The sequence below is a fragment of the Dipodomys spectabilis genome, unplaced genomic scaffold, assembly GCF_019054845.1.
Source record: "Dipodomys spectabilis isolate Male_0828 unplaced genomic scaffold, ASM1905484v1 ptg000256l, whole genome shotgun sequence".
Classification (NCBI taxonomy): Eukaryota; Metazoa; Chordata; class Mammalia; order Rodentia; family Heteromyidae; genus Dipodomys; species Dipodomys spectabilis.
The window spans coordinates 476,922-495,000 of record NW_024870933.1 but is presented as its reverse complement, the minus strand read 5'-3'; the positions used below and the strand labels follow the sequence as shown (position 1 = coordinate 495,000).

The 18,079-nt window shown below is 38.2% G+C and overlaps 1 protein-coding gene across 3 annotated transcripts in view; it reads right to left on the bottom strand.

The window, feature by feature from the left end:
* The window catches only part of Fign (fidgetin, microtubule severing factor), a 129,928-nt gene that overhangs the window by 1,805 nt on the left and 110,044 nt on the right, over positions 1 to 18,079 (bottom strand). For all 3 annotated transcript variants that reach the window (XM_042699507.1, XM_042699510.1, XM_042699509.1), the window contains one exon: positions 1 to 5,147. This exon is cut by the window's left edge and continues 1,805 nt beyond it. In XM_042699507.1, coding sequence (XP_042555441.1) covers positions 2,914 to 5,147 — 2,234 coding nt within the window. In that variant the 3' untranslated portion in view covers positions 1 to 2,913. The remainder of the gene's footprint in view (positions 5,148 to 18,079) is intronic.

Below are 18,079 nucleotides of genomic sequence, written 5' to 3'. Positions count from 1 at the left end.
CACAGGAGAGCACTATCTACTCAGAGGTCAGCCTTAGCAACTCCAATAGATCTTTGTTTCTTCCAATTGCCCAGTTACTTAACAGATCAGTTCTTAGAACTGGAGAGGCAAACTGAAACTCACACACAACTTCCGCTTCTGCGGAAGGATTGTGAACACTCATATCTTAAACGAATCATTAATTCATTTAAAGCTAAAAGCCAATATAGATGACTTCACTTTATTTTCCAGGTGTATGAGTATGAATTACAATAGTGCAGCCATGTTTTCTTTTTTCTTTTCTTTCCTTTTTTTTTTTTTTTTGGCATTTAAGTCTCGCTAGCCACATACACACAAAAAATGTGGGTCAACATTGGATTTTCCAAAGTCGTCTAAATAAGAATGGGTTTGTCAAAACTTGCCAGATGCTTTCAAGTGAACACAGCATGTTGGTGGAAATGAGATGTAATGTCTAAAAGATAGAAAATAGGTCAGCACTGTGCAAAAGTAAACTTGTCACTGAGATCAATATGAACCAAGAGTTAATGTGAATGCTCGAATTTCTTTACCTCAAGGGATATACATGGTAGACCCAGAACATGATTGGAGAGTTTATTCACTTGCGAAAAGCAGAGGACATATTTAAGTATTATTTTTTGTATCCTTAATGAAAGGCACTGATTTTTAATATGGAATATTTATATATAAGCACAGTTTTAGTTTGATAGGCTATTACAGCAAATTAAATTCTGGTTCATTTGCTGAGTTTTTGACAACATAAAAAATTTTCAAAAGAGGGGGCAGGATTTATAGTTAAGCATCATAAAATTTCAGAGCTATCATCGTCCCTCATTAGTTTTCTCTATGTTAAATATTTCAGATAATTTGACAGTGTGGAGAAGCTCAATAAAAATTTTTTGAAGGAAAGACAAATAACAGGAAGACCTTTCTTGGGGCTTCTCATTGCATTTATTTAATTTTTAAAATATACATCACTTATTGAATACATAAAATGCCAGTGCTTTGCAATAGTTTTGTTACTGCATCTCTAAACTAAAATAAAATAAAATAAAGAAAGAACAAGAAAAATACATTCAAAACGCTAGGCTGCTCTGTTTATGCATGGGGCAGTGGCTTTGGAAAGCTACTACCTGCACTGTGACTGTCCAGAGACATTGGCGACCATCAGCCAGCTTTCAATGAAAAGTTGCACATAAAGCATTCAAGGATACAAAGAACAACTTGGTAGGAAGCAGGAGAGGAATGGAAAAGTCAGAAAAATACCACATATCCTGTGGAAGGGAGACGGTGGAAGTACACATACTGGTATTTTGGGAAATAGAAAGTAACGTATTTGGCAAGCTATACTGTGTGTGTGTGTGTGGGTGAGAGTGAGTGTGAGTGTGTGTGTATGTATGTGTGTGCATGCGCGTCCACTTCCAATTTTTCACTTTACTTTCCAAGAGAAATATAACAAAACTGAGGTAGAAATGAACGCAGGAGCACTACACCCAGATATCAAAATGAGAAGGAAAAATTGCACGAACAAGAGTAAGTAAAAAAGCAGATGGGCTGTAGAGGTCCCTCATAGATCCATATCAGTTGGTTGGTTGCCTTTTGTTTTGCTTTAAAAAAAACTTATTTGTGTGTTTGTTTGGGTTGCTATCCTGTGCGTTTTTTTTTTCAAAAGCACAGTAAGCCTATAAACTAGATCAGTGAACAGAATGACACCATTCCCAGCAGATCAGAGATAACTTGAAAACTACCACCACCACTACCATCACCACCATCACTACCACCACCACCACCACCACCACCTCACCAACCATACCACTTAAGCAGTAAAAGGCAGTTATAGTTTTTGAGTAATGTGACTTTCAGGGCCCTAAACAAGTCTGCAGCTGACTTTTCTAGATACTAACACAAACTGAATGAGTAGTTTTCATTAACCAGTGTACCTTTTAAGAACATTTTCACTTAATTATCAAGGAGCAATGTACTAAGAACTCTTGCAGTTATTGACATAAAGAATTACCTGCTCTGATTAATTTCCCATACTTAGTAAAGAACTTAAAAAAAAAATCCTTCCATTTCTATTTTAAGTTGTAAATATTCAGTTGTATCACACTCAGTATTTTTTTTTTCTGGATACATTCAAAGTAATTTCCTTGCTATTTTCCAATTGTTGAGGTAAACATACATCTTAATATAAAGTAACATTGAAGCCTATCCTATTACTCTCAGCAGTACATAGTGCTTTCAACACATTCCTTTGAGGTACTGTACAAATCACAATCACTTTCCTGAGTTTTTGCAGACAAGAACATTAAAAGAAATGAACTGCAGAAATTAAGGTCCAGATTACCGTTTACCCTGTTTTACCTGTTCTTAGCTTAATACTGCAGAACAGACAGGATTGAGGAATACTGTTGCTCTTAAAATGGCAAAAATCTGGTTTTCTGTCATAACACAACCGTTCATCTCTTTAGTCCAATAATGTTTGAAGTTAAAGCTCTTTATATTAGCACATGCCACCAATGTAATTGTGAGGCAAACAAAAAATAAAGCACCACTCCAGGCACTTGACAGCAACTAAATCTCGAGAACAGCAGAATGGAATCAACACACGAGGTTCATGTCCTTCTGAAATCAACACACTTGCACCTTGCTCCTTGCTCCTTGGTGAGTGTTGTCTAGTTTGAACGGAACTGAGCATCCACATATGCTTTCTGTCATCTGGGGCTTTCAAATCGGAAGCTCTCATTTGATGTACTTTTCCTCCAAATCTACCCTGACTCTAAAGATGCCACTTAATTGTTGTCTTCCCCAGTGCCCTTTGCAATTTAAACACTACTGGGAAGGGGCTCTATTCCCTACGTAGCAGGTTTTATGTGTGTGTGCCAACATTCATTACATTTTTTTTTAAAGACGTTATCACTGACTGCAACCAAACATTTTATTCCATTCAACATACATATCAAGCTCTTTTTGAGATATGCTAGGCTGAATCTTGCAGAAAGCATTTTCAAAGTCTTGATATGTAACGGGCCTCAACTGGCTGGGCATAATGGCTGAAAGGTCTGTGGCTGGCATAGCATGGAGGGGGCCCACTGCTGCTTCCTGACACAAATGAGCCACGTCTAGTCCAGAAAAGCCTTCTGTGCGCTGGACGAGCAGTGCAAACTCCTTGTCATTGAGACAGTAATTGTGCTGTGAGAGCAGTTGTACTATTATCTGGTGCCTCGCTGTGCTGTCAGGAAGTGGGATTAAAAGTCGTTTCATGAAGTACCTCCGAAGAGATTCATCTATTTCTTCTGGTTTACTGGTGGCACAAATTACTACGATTTGGTCCTCAGCTGAAGTTAGTACAGTGTCCAGCTGCATCAGAAATTCGGTTCTCATCCGATTGACTGGACTGTGCTCCTCACCCACTTGGGAAGAGAGAAGCATATCAATGTCACTAACAAAAATCACTGAGGGCTGGCGACACCTGGCCACAAGAAAGGAGGCGTGGATGATTTTTTCGGCTTCTCCTAACCACTTGGCGATCAGTCCTGAGCCGGCAATTTTAAAAAAGGTGGCCCCCAGCTGACTTGCTATGCATCTGCCCAATAAGGTTTTGCCTGTTCCCCGAGGCCCAAACAAAAGGATGCTTCGAGGTAAGGCCGTGAGTCCACTGAATGCATCCGACCTCAGCACTGGCCATAACACCTCCTCTTTCACGACAGCCTTCACCAGGTCGAGACCAGCAATGTCATTCCAGTCCACTGGAGGTCCTTGGGTGATAATCTCATTGGTTACCAAGTCAATGAGGTGCGTGTCAGTATTCTTCAGCTGCTCCTCCACAGAGTGGTTGGATGAGGTAGCTGCCCGGAGTCCAGGGCCTTGCATTGGGTGAGAGAGGAGCTGCCGATGCTCATCCCCATGCTCACCCATTACTGGCGACGTGTATTTCCCAAAAGACTCACTGGATCTGGAGCCCAAGGAATTTTTAGCAGTACTGTAGGAAGGAGGGGTCAGAGCCCTACTGGACTGGCTGCTGAATTTCCTTTGCTGTTCAGAGGACATTAGCTGCTTCGTTGGCTTAAATGCTAAGGATGATGTTTCAGCACTTCTGTCAAAGCCATTCCCCCGGTTGGTGTTTGAAATGCTGTTGTCGGGCATTCTGTACATAGGACTCTGTGTAGATCTCTGTTGGCCATAGCTGTAATTTCCATAACTGGAGTCCATATCTCCTTGCCCTGCCATGTAGAAAGCTTTCCTTTTGAGAGAACTGGCCGAGGGTGCAATAGGTGTCAAACCATGACCCTGGTAGGTGTAGCCAGGAACCGTGGTGGGAGGCAGGGGGGTGGGAGCAGGAATTCCTGAAGGCAGGTATGCTGAAGGAGGGGGCGCTCCCCCAGGGCTGTACCCAGACCCCACAGCAGTCTGAGGAGGATAGGTAGCCGAGGGATAGCTGTAACTGGAGAGGTTAGAAGTCCCATTGTAGCCTGGGACCAGGGCTGGCGGAGGAGGAGGTGGCGGTGGCGGTTGCAGGAGCCCGGAGCTATGCAAAGGAGATGGATGAGGGGAAGGAAGTGCAGGTGCCGGCTGGCTGCTGTATGTAGAATGTAAATATGATCCATTGTATCCGGGAGCGTATTCCTGAGATGAAAGCCCTGCATGAAGACTAGGTACAGTGTGGCTTCCACAGGTGCTACTGGAATAACTAGGTTCGGTCAGGTTGCTGGCCACCCCGGGAGAGCTCCCTATACTTGCAGAGACGTCTGCTGGAGGGAGGGCTGAACTGACTCCAGCTTTGCTGGCCGTGATGACGTCCGGAACACAGTTCATGGGGTAGACCGCTTCTGAATTCAAGGAAGGCTGCCAAGGTTCGCTGTCATTTTTCCGACCATTCACTAGTCCTGATGGTGCATCTGAATAGTTGCTGAGTACCGGGCGGTCCACCGGACCCTCCAAAATGCCAGAATATTTCTCTGCGTACTTTTTTAGTAGGTTCGATGCCGTCAGAGCTGATATGTCATCGTTTGCCCAGGCGTACTGGTAGGTGCGCTGCAAATGACCTCTGTAGGCTTCAACTTTGTGGGCTGGAGACCGAGTGGTTGAGGTGATGTCAAAGTGCTGTTCTGGCCACTGGGCATGCTCCGGCGTCCACTGCATCTTCAAGCCTGTGGACCATGGGGGGAGGTGGGAGAGGGAGAAGGAAACAGTTAGGTTACTTAAACATTCATCGGAACTGCTCAAAGCTTTCCCCTGACTTCTTTTGTGACTTATTATCTTTCATTCCTGATATCGACATTGTCAAGGGTCTCTGCAATTTGTAGAACCCATTCAGATGTCCATCAAATGAACTCTGGAAAATGGACTAAATTTCAACCCCGTATAAAAAGAAGTAAATTGAATGAAAGAGAAAACCTCAGAAAAGCCACATTTCTTTCAAGTTAAATCATAAACACAGAATTCTATCAAGCCCATCAAGTTATTTACTATATGTACACACAGACACACACATATAATGTACACACACACTCCTGTGAAATTAGAATTCAATCAGTTTCTTACAATAAAACAGGCACACATTTTAGGTATCTGGAATGGAATACCATTAACATGTACACTCTCTAGCTATTCTGTCTCTTCACATCACAGTTTCTGTTTTATATTTTAACAATATAAAAATGAGACACAGCTGACAGATCACATCTAGGATACCTCTCTTATTTGGTACTGAACACCTAGTTAGCACAGTATAATGCTCTCTGGGCAGAACAATATGACACAGACATCGCAGGTCATTCCATAATCCAACTCTCATCTAAAGTGGTCCACGACAGTTTCAAATCTGCTTCGTGGAGTGCAGCAAAGCAATCTCGCAGGCAGCGCTCCATCGCTTTCATTGCACAAAGCCCACAACTCGGTATGAATTACAACTGGCTCCTTTCTGCCTTTCAGTTCTGTTGCTGTGACTCTGGAAAACACACTCACACCATGTACACACACACATCACACACACATTCACACTCACAGTTACCACAGAAGCATCACTAGTCTGTCTGTCTTCTAGTTTTCTCTCTCCTCTTATAATCCCCCACTTCTGGTAGCCTCCAAGGTACTAAGAGGGAGGGGGGAATATACAAGATAGGCAGAAAGCAAGCAAGCAAGAGGGAGAGATTGAGAGAGGGAGAGAGAGGAAGAGGGAGAGGGAGGGGCAGGGAGGGAGAGAGAGAGAGAGAGAGACACTAAGGTAGAACAGAGAATAGAAAGTAAGAGTGTGGATTCTAACTCCACATTTGATAGGAATTGTGCCTGGCAAAAACTGTAAGAATACAAAGAATACAAAGATAATGAGATCATATGGGTAATTTTGTCATTTGCTAGATGACTAATTGGAGTAAAATGACTGACTAGTCAGCAAACTATAAAATAATTTTTCACAGGAAAGAAAATACTAAGTGATTCCAATCAGAGTTGTCGGAGTCTAAAATTTTAAAGTGATAAAGAGACCTTAGAAATTACCTTATTTCACAGATTACAAAAGCAGAGCCTAAAGATACGTATTCATAATGTAGCCTCAAGGGCTAGCATATAGTTAGTTACCAAAGAGCACTGAAACTCTGTTCTATTTCCCAGGGCTGGTTCATCCCATTCTAATCTCCACTTGGTTCCAACACTTGCTATTCTGGAACAGCTATATTAAGCAGGCCAACTTAATCTCTTTCATATTATCCAAAGTGAATTTTGCAAACTGTCTTATGCCCTCCGGCAGAGATTTCTTGATAAGAAGGAGGCCTAGTCTAACCGAAGCATCTGTGGCCTCAGCCCCCTTCTGAATTACCACCATCTATCCTGACAGCTCCTACCCCTTGCTCTTCTCCTCCCCCAACCCCTTTAGCTCTGCACCGCCTGACTCTGGCTTCCAACATGGCCAGCTTTGACTCACTCAGCTCATGTGAACACAGCACACAGTTTGGTAACAGAATAGCATGTTGATTCCCTTCTGACTCCCTCTTTCTTGTTTGCAAAACCACTGCACCAGACACTGGAAGTTAATTAGCAGGATGATGCTGTGCTAATTGTGTTAATTTACAAGGTTTTAGTCAAAGAGAATCATGCCAGGGCTGGCACTGCTGTCATGCTTCCGACTTAATGATTAAGAAATACTGAAAACAAGGTGGGAAGGATTGCAGTAATTACACAATAAATGAATAAAGCAACAGGATTCATTTGCAAATATATTTTTCTGCAGTTGTACTCATTTGCATTTGGATTTTTAAAAAGGATCCATGTAGATATTCATTTGCAAATCACCAACTCAGCTAAATTAAATCTGAATGCTGCACAGTGTAACTTAATCAACCTTCACATATGTCAGTATATTTAGTAAAACTATTAAAGACCTCACTTCTCTCATATAGGCAAAAAGATCTTTTGCTCTGAGCTTCTCTCAGCTCTCCCAAATCTCTATAGATGTATGCTTTAAAACTTTATTTCTTTTTAAGTAATCTCCCTAAATTGGAAAACAATATTCCTGATGAAGTGTACTTTACACTAGTTCACTTAGAGAAACTCAGGGTGAGCTAGCTCTAGGAAGAACCAGAGTGATATTCTTAATTGTTTCTGCTTCTCAATCATTACTTTCTAAGGAGAGAAAAATGCACCGCAAAATGGGTGAAATGAGCAAAACCACACTTAAAGGGGAAAAGATGCAATTTTAATGAAGCAGCATTTCAGGAATCATACTTTCATTAAATTCAACTGGAAATTATTAAGAGCAAATCACCAGGAACCAATCGCAAGTAATCAGTATCTAAATTCTTCTAGTATCATGGGATTTACTTCAAGCCTTATAAAAAGGAAGGAATATTAATGTGACTGTAATGTAGAACTGCCTAAAAGACTTACAAATTCATTAAATTCCTACAAGTCATTTCTAAGGAATTTCTATTAGGTTTTTTTTTTTCAAAAAAAAAATCAAACTGCTGAGTAGGGAAAAAAAAGAATGTGCATAAACTACAATTTTGTTACATAAAATGTTTTGAAGGGTTCAGAAAATAATTTAGAAGTTCCGGGCAACGAAATTTACTAAATTTACTGCAACACACACACACACACACACACACACACACACGCACACACACGCACACACACACACACACACACACACACACACACACACGGGGGTGGGGGGCGGTGTTGGTAAGATAAAAAATAGGGGGGAAGAGGGAGGAAGAGAGGGTAAGAGAGAGAACAAGAGGGAAGGGGAGAGAGAGACATACACACAGTTAAAGGACATGTTTGTTTAATTAATAAAGAAACCTATTAGAAAAAAATACCCTTTAATGAGAGTAAAACTGCTTTTGGTTCAGAATTTTTAGAAAAGTTGGGTGCCATTTACCTTTGTTGGCTTAAAAAAACATTTACTTTATATGTGAATTATTTTGACAAGTTGGTATTACTCTTCCAGGACTATGCAGTTTAAGAAAAAACAGTGTCCATTTTCACTGGGTATTTCTGCATAGTTTAGCAAAGCTAATTAAGTTTCATAAGATTTCTATTCCGTCTGAAATTAAGCAAAGATCTTATCCATCAGGATTATTTCTTTGGAACAATTACTGGGTACACCATTGCCTTCTGAATCTCATGCTATTTTTGGATGTGCTTACAACGATAATTGAAAGTTTATTTATTGATGCATACTAAATAACAGTAACCTTCACAGGGCTGCAAACAGCAAGCTTGAGTTTTGATTAATCTTAAGGGAACATTCCCGCAAACATGAGAATTTAGATAGTGCTTTGAAATAATTAATGTTATTTGAAAGCACAAGGTAATAGTTCACCAAACAATAATTCTTAATATTAGAAAGATCTGAAGAAATCTGTGTTCAGAGATTGACCTGGTTTAAAGAGGCTTTTCAACATTACTTGAATTTTAACACTAACTGGATGTAATACCAAACTTGTTTCTGTTGTTGTTATTGTTTTTCTGTTTAGTGGTGGTGATGTGTTTTACGTGAATGGAAGAAAAATGCAGAGCCAAATGTTCTTTGACCAAAAACATCACACCCTGTTTGACCATATTGGTATTAACGGAGAGAATGAACCTAACTCCTGTCATCTAACTTGGCATCCAAATAATGAGACAGGGTTTAAACAGGGCTTTGATATGATTTCTTTTCAGAACATGGAGGCAAAGATCTCATAAACAACACTATTTTAAGATTATTAGTAATTTAATTCCAGGAAAATAATATTGAATGTTGTTTGAAAATAGTTAGACAAGTGTAGTGAAAATGCAGAAAACAATCAGATATCACAGAACATTACTGTCTGTAATCCCCGCCCTCCAGAGCTGGCAACAGGAAGATTGCAAGGTTGAGGCCAGCCTGGACTGCATAGACAGATGCTGCCACCTACACAAAATAAAACAAAACAAAACAACTGCAATCAAAAGTCCTATTCAGACAATGAGGAAACTAAGAAAAAAGAGTTCTTAAAGTGAGGAAACAGTCCAATTTTTATTTTTGAAAGGATAAGAAAATTCTCAATACTTTTAGTAAATTTCACAATGCAATGTGTTTTCTTTTAAATACGTAATAGAAAATGGATTGTAAGACAACACATCATGCTTCCAGAAATGGCAGATAATGGAATGAAACATCTGTGTATTTTATTCTGATTTTACTTTCACAGCATAAAATTGCATACACATAAATAAACAAGTCTGTATGCCTTGTATAATGGGGTAGTTTGGATAGCATTGAGATTTATGTCATTACTGATCCTTTTAGACTAAATTTAAAAACAGGGTCTGGGAAAGTGGCTCAATGGTACAGTGCTTGCCTTGCATGCATGACACCCTGGGTTTAATTCCTCAGCACCACATAAGCAAAAAAAGCCGGAAGTAGTGCTGTGGCTCAAGTGCTAGCCTTGAGCTGAAGAGCTGAGGGACATTGTCCAGGCCCTGAGTTCAGGCCCCAAGATTGACTAAACAAAACAAGACAACAACAACAAAAAACCCAAACCCAAAACTAAACAGTTACTTTCTTGTTGGTTTACTTCTTTCATTTTGCTCTTTGCTTAGTGTGTGTGTGTGTGTGTATGTGTGTGGTGTGTGTGTGTGTGTGTGTGTGTGTGTGTTTATTTCATGTTTTAAATAGCTTCTATAATAGAATAATGTTTTGATTATTTTATTTCAGTATTGATGTGAATTTGGTGCTTTGTGTGTACATTAAAATATGATAAATCAGGATTGATGTTTATTTTACAACAAAAAAGTAATAGTAAAAAATTAAAATAACTTACTCTTTAGTTAGTTTTGCAACAAAACAACTGTATCCTCTAATACCCCCTAATCTCATACCAGAATCTCAAAATTAGGAAGAACTGGCTTATACATAAGGCATAAAATAAAAGAAGAATAAAAGCATTCAGAATGGAAAAAAATTAGAAACAAAAGGCTAGGAGGTCTTCTGAAATCTATTTTTGGCATGTATTTCTGAAAATGTTAATTTGATGTCCTTACTACCTGACCCCTACCACACAGTTCCTTACATTTACAGTTCTACAGTTCAACTGTTCTTCCTTAGGTCTTAAAAAGCTGCTCTTCTGCCATGTTCCCAGAGCATAATTCTGGCTGCCAGGGCCTCTGCACTTACTTCTACATTTCCACTGACTTTCTAAGGGCCGGGAGGGATCCGAGGCAAATACCCCCAGGCATAATGGGTTTGCTTGTGCTGAAAGAGCAGCATAGCACTCAGACAGGCCTGTGTGACATCACTGTACCTATTACATCCCTTTGTATCATTGTACCTCTGACCACTACATTACTATTTTCAATGCTTAAATACCAGAAAATAATTATAACTGTTTACCCTCTCCTCTGACTAATAATGCAACAAAGTCATCATCTCTCAGTGGCATTACAAACACATAGAGAACTGAAAATGTCAAATTCAGAATACCATATTCATTTTCCCAAAATGTAGGTTTAAGCTTTGAAGAGCCTTCTGAGAGAGAGTCTACAAACCTCCTGGTACCGAAAACTGGCCCTGTACAATATTTACTTATTGTTATTCTTCAAAGGAGCAATGAACAGATGAAGAGTTTGAGCAGATTCAGCAGTCTTCTCTTGTCTACGCATCTTGGTCAGCTAAGAGGCCAGCACAGCAGTATTTACTATTACTTGTGCTAACGCATTTGGTCTGGAAATTTCCTGTCTGTTTCCTGCTTTTTCTAGGTTTAAACGTAAACAAGTAACAGGAAGCAAGGGAAGATTTAGAGAAAAGAATGAAATTATATATTTTCCTTTATCTAATCTTCTTCCATCATCTGGGCATCAAAATTAGAAGTCTTATGATACAAATGTGACAGAGGACATCACAAGTTTACTTAGTCAAAAAACTTAGGGCCTGTGACATGCAAAGCTTTGAAGTTTCATGATGATGTGGCAAACCAAAGGTATCTGGTTCCTTTAATTGTATTTTGTTTTACAAGATGATGAAATCTTCCATCTTTTTGGCTTCTTCACAATTTCATGTTCACATAAATTCACACACTGATTTTAGGGATTAATATGACTTTAAAATAAACCAGTACAACCCAGATACTACTCTCTCAGTTTGGCATTTTATTTATTATTTTGCCTTGCATATTATTTGGGGACCATTCAGTTTTATTTGTTTGATTGTCATTCATTCATTTGTGCTGGTCTAGGGGCTTGAACTCAACACCAATGCTTTTGTGTTCAAGGTTAGCATTCTACAACACAGCTCTACTTCTGGTATTTGGTGGTTCATTTGTGTTAAGTATCTCACAGACTTTCCTGCCTGGGTTGGCTCTGAACCTCAATCCTCAAACCTCAGCCTCTTGAGTACATTAGATTACAAGTGTGAGCCACTAGTAACTTAAATTTTCTTTATAACCAATACCAAATCCTTGGAGTCAGAAACATAAAGCAGCTGCAGAATATTACTGGAAGAGTGACAATTCCAGGCTAGCAAATCACTCCCCCAACATCCTTATTTATGGTCTCTTTCTTCTCTCCCACTCTCATATTCTTGTGCTATTACTGGGGCTTGAACTCAGGGCCTATCACACTCACTTGGCTTTTTCACTCAAAGCTTGCATTCTGACACTTGAGCCACATCTCCACTCCCCCCTGTCATCTCTTGGCCTAAGCTTGGTCTTTTTTTTTTTTTTTTGTCAGTCATAAGGCTTGAAGTCTGGCTTAGGAGCTGTCCCTCATGTCATCAGCTCAAGGCTAGCACTCTACCACTTGAGCTACAGCAACACTTCCAGTTTTCTGAGTGGCTTATTGAAGATAAAAGTCTCATGGACTTTCATGTCCAGGCTGGCTTTGAACCTCAATCTTCAGATCTTAGCCTCCTGAGTAGCTAGGATTATAGGTGTCAACTACCAGTACCTGACTCTGGTCAAATTGTTTAAGCTGATCTTCCTTACTTTCCTCAACTATAAAATGTGGACAATAAACACATCATCTACCATACTGCTATTGCTTTAGATAGTGCTAGTAAAATGCTTTTACTAGCACTATCTAAAGCAATAATATTTTGTGAAAATATGTCCACATGTGAACTACACAGATATTACTAGTTATTATATTTTGAAAAAGCCAGAGGAGCATTAAACATAAAACATTCAAAACATAAAATCACCTGCAGAATTTTATGGATCATCTTCCATCAACTTCAGGACAGCTACTGAACAGGAAATTTTCAAGAGCCAATACTGATTATGAAAGTTACAGAGATTTTTGTACACCCAACAAAACAAAATGTGGTCTAATTAATCAAAAAAGCATCAAAAGTTCACAATGTTTTCATGGTATTTTATTCACTTTTGGTATCAGTGACTTAGCATTTTAGAGGAAAAACAAATAAGAAACAAACTACTTAGATATTTCAAACTAATTAAAAATGCTTTCAAAACTTGCAGTCTCAAAATAATGTAACTTAATACTGTCAAATAGTTTTTCTCCTTAACTCATGTTTTCATACCTCAATATTTCAAATCATAATACATTTATAATACACTTTGCATCAATCCTCTCCGTCTCTTCCATTACATTTGCATAAAACAATCCTTTTTAAGCGGTCATGCAAGCATTTCTGAAAATCCTTTACATCTTGCAGAGAAAGTGTAACTTGATAGCTTGAGGTCAGCATATAACCTCCATCTGTGTTTTATTGTTCCAGTAGAGTTCTAAAAATGTCAATTTTTAAAGAAAAAAATCCAAATTTTTTGTATTTCTTACTATTAATGCAAACTGAAAAGATATGAAACAATTCTGAAGAAGCTCCTTCTCTGAACACTGAAGTCCCTTCCCACTTGGCATAGTGCCCTGCATCCTGCACTAGGGATTTTTTACATTTTTCATGTCCCAAAAGCATTTGAGTTTGTTTTGCACTTAACTACATTCCCTTCCTTTTTCCCTCCCTCCCTTCCTTCTTTCCTTCTTCCTTTTTCTTTTTCCCTACTCAAGGCTTAGCATTCTACCACTTGCGACACAGCTCCATTTCTGGCTTTTTTGGTGCTTAATTGGAGTTAAAATCTCAGGGATTTTCTTGCTAAGCTGGCTTCAAACAGAGATCCTCAGATCTCAGCTTCCTAAGTAGCTAGGAATACAGGCATGTATTTCTAGCCCCGCTTAACTATATTTTCTTAAAACACGGCAGGTAAATATACTGTTCTAATTTTTTAGGAAAATACAGTCATTTTAGAAGGAACATTTCTAGATATTAACTTTCTAGATAAGAAAGCATCCTTGCCCTGCAAACCAGAGCACAAGGAACATGATTAAAAATTTCTGCTTGATCCAGCATCATTGGTACAACAATGTGGACCTATGGGTAACCATATCTTAATAAACTAGATCCAACAAAATCAAAGCCCAACAAAATAAGCACTACCAAATGGAGAACACCTGCCAGGAGAGAGTGTGGCCAAGAAGTGAGAAGTAATCAAATGAAAGGGGGCAGTATGTGGCCCGGAAATCATTACATATACCACAAAATTAGGAGAGGAGGAGAAGGAGTGTGTCCAAGGGGTATGTGTGTGAGAATATTGAAGGAGGTAAGACTGACCAAATTGCACTGTGTTCATAAACTGCTTTGTTAAATGGCACCTCCTTTTTATACAACTACAGAAAGATAATAACAAATGAATTAATAAAATAAAATGAACTAGGTCCAAACGAATGCCCTTTCCCCTTTTGCTCTGATTTATCAGGTATTACTTCTTGCTTTTTTCCCATCTCCACTATTCCTCTGAATATACTATAGATTTTGATACCTGAAGCCAATGCTAGTATGATACCTCCAATAACTCAATTTCATGAACTTTAGTACAACTTTTGAAAATTAAGATCCCCCCAAATTAGGCTTACATGCTTTTCTTAAAAAGCCGGGTGAAATGTATGCTACCTTTGCAACTGAGAGATTTTATTTCATATGTAATTGCTTTGGGCTTACTAAGAGCCTGTAGTCAAAGGTCTTAGGCACCACGACTTGCAATATAATGGGATATACTCTTCCTGTCCTTAAATGTAACTTGCAGGTAGCTTACAATTTCAAGTTAATTCTTAAAATTCGTTCATATTTTGTTACAGCAAGACAATATCCACTCATCAATACATGACCAAATGAAAATATGACTATCTTACCAATATTTCACACTGATAATAATTTAAATAAGTACTTTGTTTTTCTTGCAAGGACCCTAAAGCTTCCAACGTTTAGATGAAACTATACAAATGAAAATATAATCACAACCAGAAATCCATAAAGTTTAAAATCCTAATTCAACATGTTTTGGTATATTGGGGAGGACTTTTTAAAATAAAGCTTTTTCATAGTTTTGAATAATTATCTAAAATCAAATATAAAACACTGTCCAAACTGTGTGTGTGTGTGTGTTATGGTAATTCTTAATAAAATGACTCTGCAGATACATGTAATTTAGAGTGCGTCCAGATCTTATACTTTGAATGTCAGGTGTTGCCAACTCCATCAAGGGAGTGATATACTTGGACTGTTTTTCTAATATTAAGGCAACTATTGCATGGCTTATGCTACTACAGTAAATTTCAGATACTGGATAATCAGTTTCAATAGTGCTTTGTAGTTAACCTATAAAGTTATTACTCTGTAACCTTTCACTTACCATGCCTTCTCTTCCCTTTTCTCCTGTCCTTTTCAATCCATTAAGACTCTCTGCCCTTCCCCCAGTTCTGTTTGTCATACAAAGATCATCGGGACATACCATGGCTATCCATAGGGACTGGTGTGGCTAATGAATATGTATACTCTGTCACCACAGAGCACTTCCCTTGTTCTGCAAAATCAACCCTCTTATGTGTGTAAATAACAGGTGAGCCTTAGCACTTGGGGATAAATGGGGTTAACACAGCCAGAGAGGCCCATGTTAGATACAGGATATGTAACCAGTATGACTCATCCAGAAAAAGAAATATGAATATAAAAAATATTGCAAATTTCCTAAAGGTCTTGCATCTTTATTTTTAAGATAGACTTTACAGAGATAATATTTACCATCATCTTGAAAATCTGAGGTTATTATGGTTGTTAATTAAAAAAATATTAGTTTGTCATTTAACATTTGAACTTTTGTTTAACCCATTGCAGGCATGTGCACTTGGGTTTACTGTATGCCTCTTTTATTTCTTCAGTCACAATCCTAAAATGGTACATTAACCATGATGTGCACACACAACTACTTGCAAATATTTACTTGTAGGTGATCATTCTGTTTGAAGTAACTAAATGCAAAAGCTAATTTAGTTATATTTAAACTGAACTCTTCATTTATGCCCAACCACCAAGCTGACAAGTGTCAATAAATTAATTAAAAATCCCCTAAACCCTTTCTTCAACCTGGTGTAAAATAAAATTTGCATCCATTTCTTTTTCAGTGCTTTTCTGGACCCTTATTCTAAAAGGGAAATTTACATACAGAAAACACATACACAAATCCTACATAGGCTGCTTGCTTGGAAATTTCTTGGGCAATTAGACAGTGGAATAAGAATTCTTTACCTATCATATTCAAACCTTCACCGATTCTCCTTAAAAACTCTTTGCTTTAGGTAAATCTAAATTGTGGAAAGCACAGATACAAATTTGTTTAGGTTATTTGTGGGTTTTTTTTTTGAAGTTTGTGCCTTATTTTTAATGCAATAGCAAAGTATTGTCTTGGACATTGAGAAAAAAATCCTGTATAGTCAGGGCTGGGTGACATAGTGCATTAATTCAGTGTCCTTCACTCCTGGGACCTGTGTATAATTTAGTCCAGCCTGAAGAAAATAACTTTGATCTGAAGGCAGTGAGAAAAGCTACATAAGAAATGAGTTTTGGTACGTTTAGTGTTGTTTCTTCCACATAAAGGACGTAGGAAGATAGACTGCTTTGGAATACAATCAATGAAGCACAGGATTAAAAGTGAAGAGCTCTTAACAGTCACAGTAGTTGCAGCACCTTTTTATTCTTCCCATCCAGACCCAGTCTACAGCCAGGGAAATAAATCTGAGCACCACCAATAATTGAAGGTGCACTGATTTCCAGGTAAACAGAATGTGGTTAAAGTGCAGTGTAAATGAATGACAGTGTAGTCATTAGTGCTGCAGGCTTTCCATTTGTAAAAACAAAGAAAGTGGAATAATGAGACAGAAACAGGAGAGGATCAAGCATCCTCAAAGCAAGTGACACTTCCTGTCCTGGAGGAGGTGCCCAATAGCCAGTCCATGGGAACTTGTGAACAGAAGAGGGTAAGTAAATAAATGTATTGCTCCAATCCCCATTTGTGTTCTTTATGACAATACTTATCTGCACAATTTCATCACCTATGATAACTGACAATGACATTATGCTAAAATGTCAATTTAACCCAAAATCACTGGTAGGTTTACCACTAACCCTACCAAAATCCGTTTCGTGTTTAGATTTAGGACAGATTGAATGAAATGACTGAGTCAGATACTTTTTTATTTTTCTCCTTATTCCTCAAATAATCCCAACCCAATTGTTTTCTTTCTCTTCTTCAGCTACAACAGCAAAGACAGTTATTTTCAATACTGTTTTCAGTAGAAATAAAATGCTAAAAGGATGTTACTTCCCTATGGCTTAAACTATGAAATGTTATGCTTCTTATTGAATAATTCCAAATTATTTTACTAGCCTACTTACTTGTAGATAAAATACAATGTTTCTAGTAATTTTAGAGAAAAGGGAGTTATTTCCTCCTCACATTAAAAACTGAATAGATAATTTGGAAGAAAATTTAAATGTGCTAGTTTTAGTTGTTAATGCTAAAGAGTAAGTACATTCTTTCTGCTACCTCTTCAAATTGTATGTAATCAGATTGATAGAACACAAATAGCCTAGGCAACAGAAAATCCAATATGAATCCCAAACTATAAAGTTAACACAAATAGGCTAAACAAATGCAGGTACCTACGTGTGTGTGTATGTGTGTGTGTGTGTGTGTGTGTGTGTGTGTGTGTGTGTGTGTGTGTGTATAGTTTAGAAAGGAAATAAAGAGGATAAAAAATGATAAAAAACAATTTTAATTGCCTTTTTCCTAAAAAGATCTGTGATTTACTAGGTTTTTTTAATTAATAATTTTGAATGCCAGAACACATTCTACTGGACTTTTCATGAAAGAATGTTAGAGATTGTACCCAGTACCCAGGGTTTATGCAGGCTAAGTACATGCTCATCCACTGAGCTATACCCCTCACCCCACAAATTATCCTAAATTATTTAAAAAATGGGTAATCTATACATTTTTTTGAAAAAAGTAAGCATTACCTAAATTTTCTTTTTTCTTTTCTCTTCTTTTCTTTCTTTCCTTTCTTTTCCTTCCTTCCTTCCTTCCTTCCTTTCTTTCTTTCTTTCTTTCTTTCTTTCTTTCTTTCTTTCTTTCTTTCTTTCTTTCTTTCTTTCTTTCTTTCTTTCTTTCTTTCTGTCAATTGTGGGGCTTGAACTCTAGGACTGGGTGCTGTCCCTCAGCTCTTCACCTCAAGGTTAACGCACTACCACTTGAGCCATAGCACCACTTCCAGA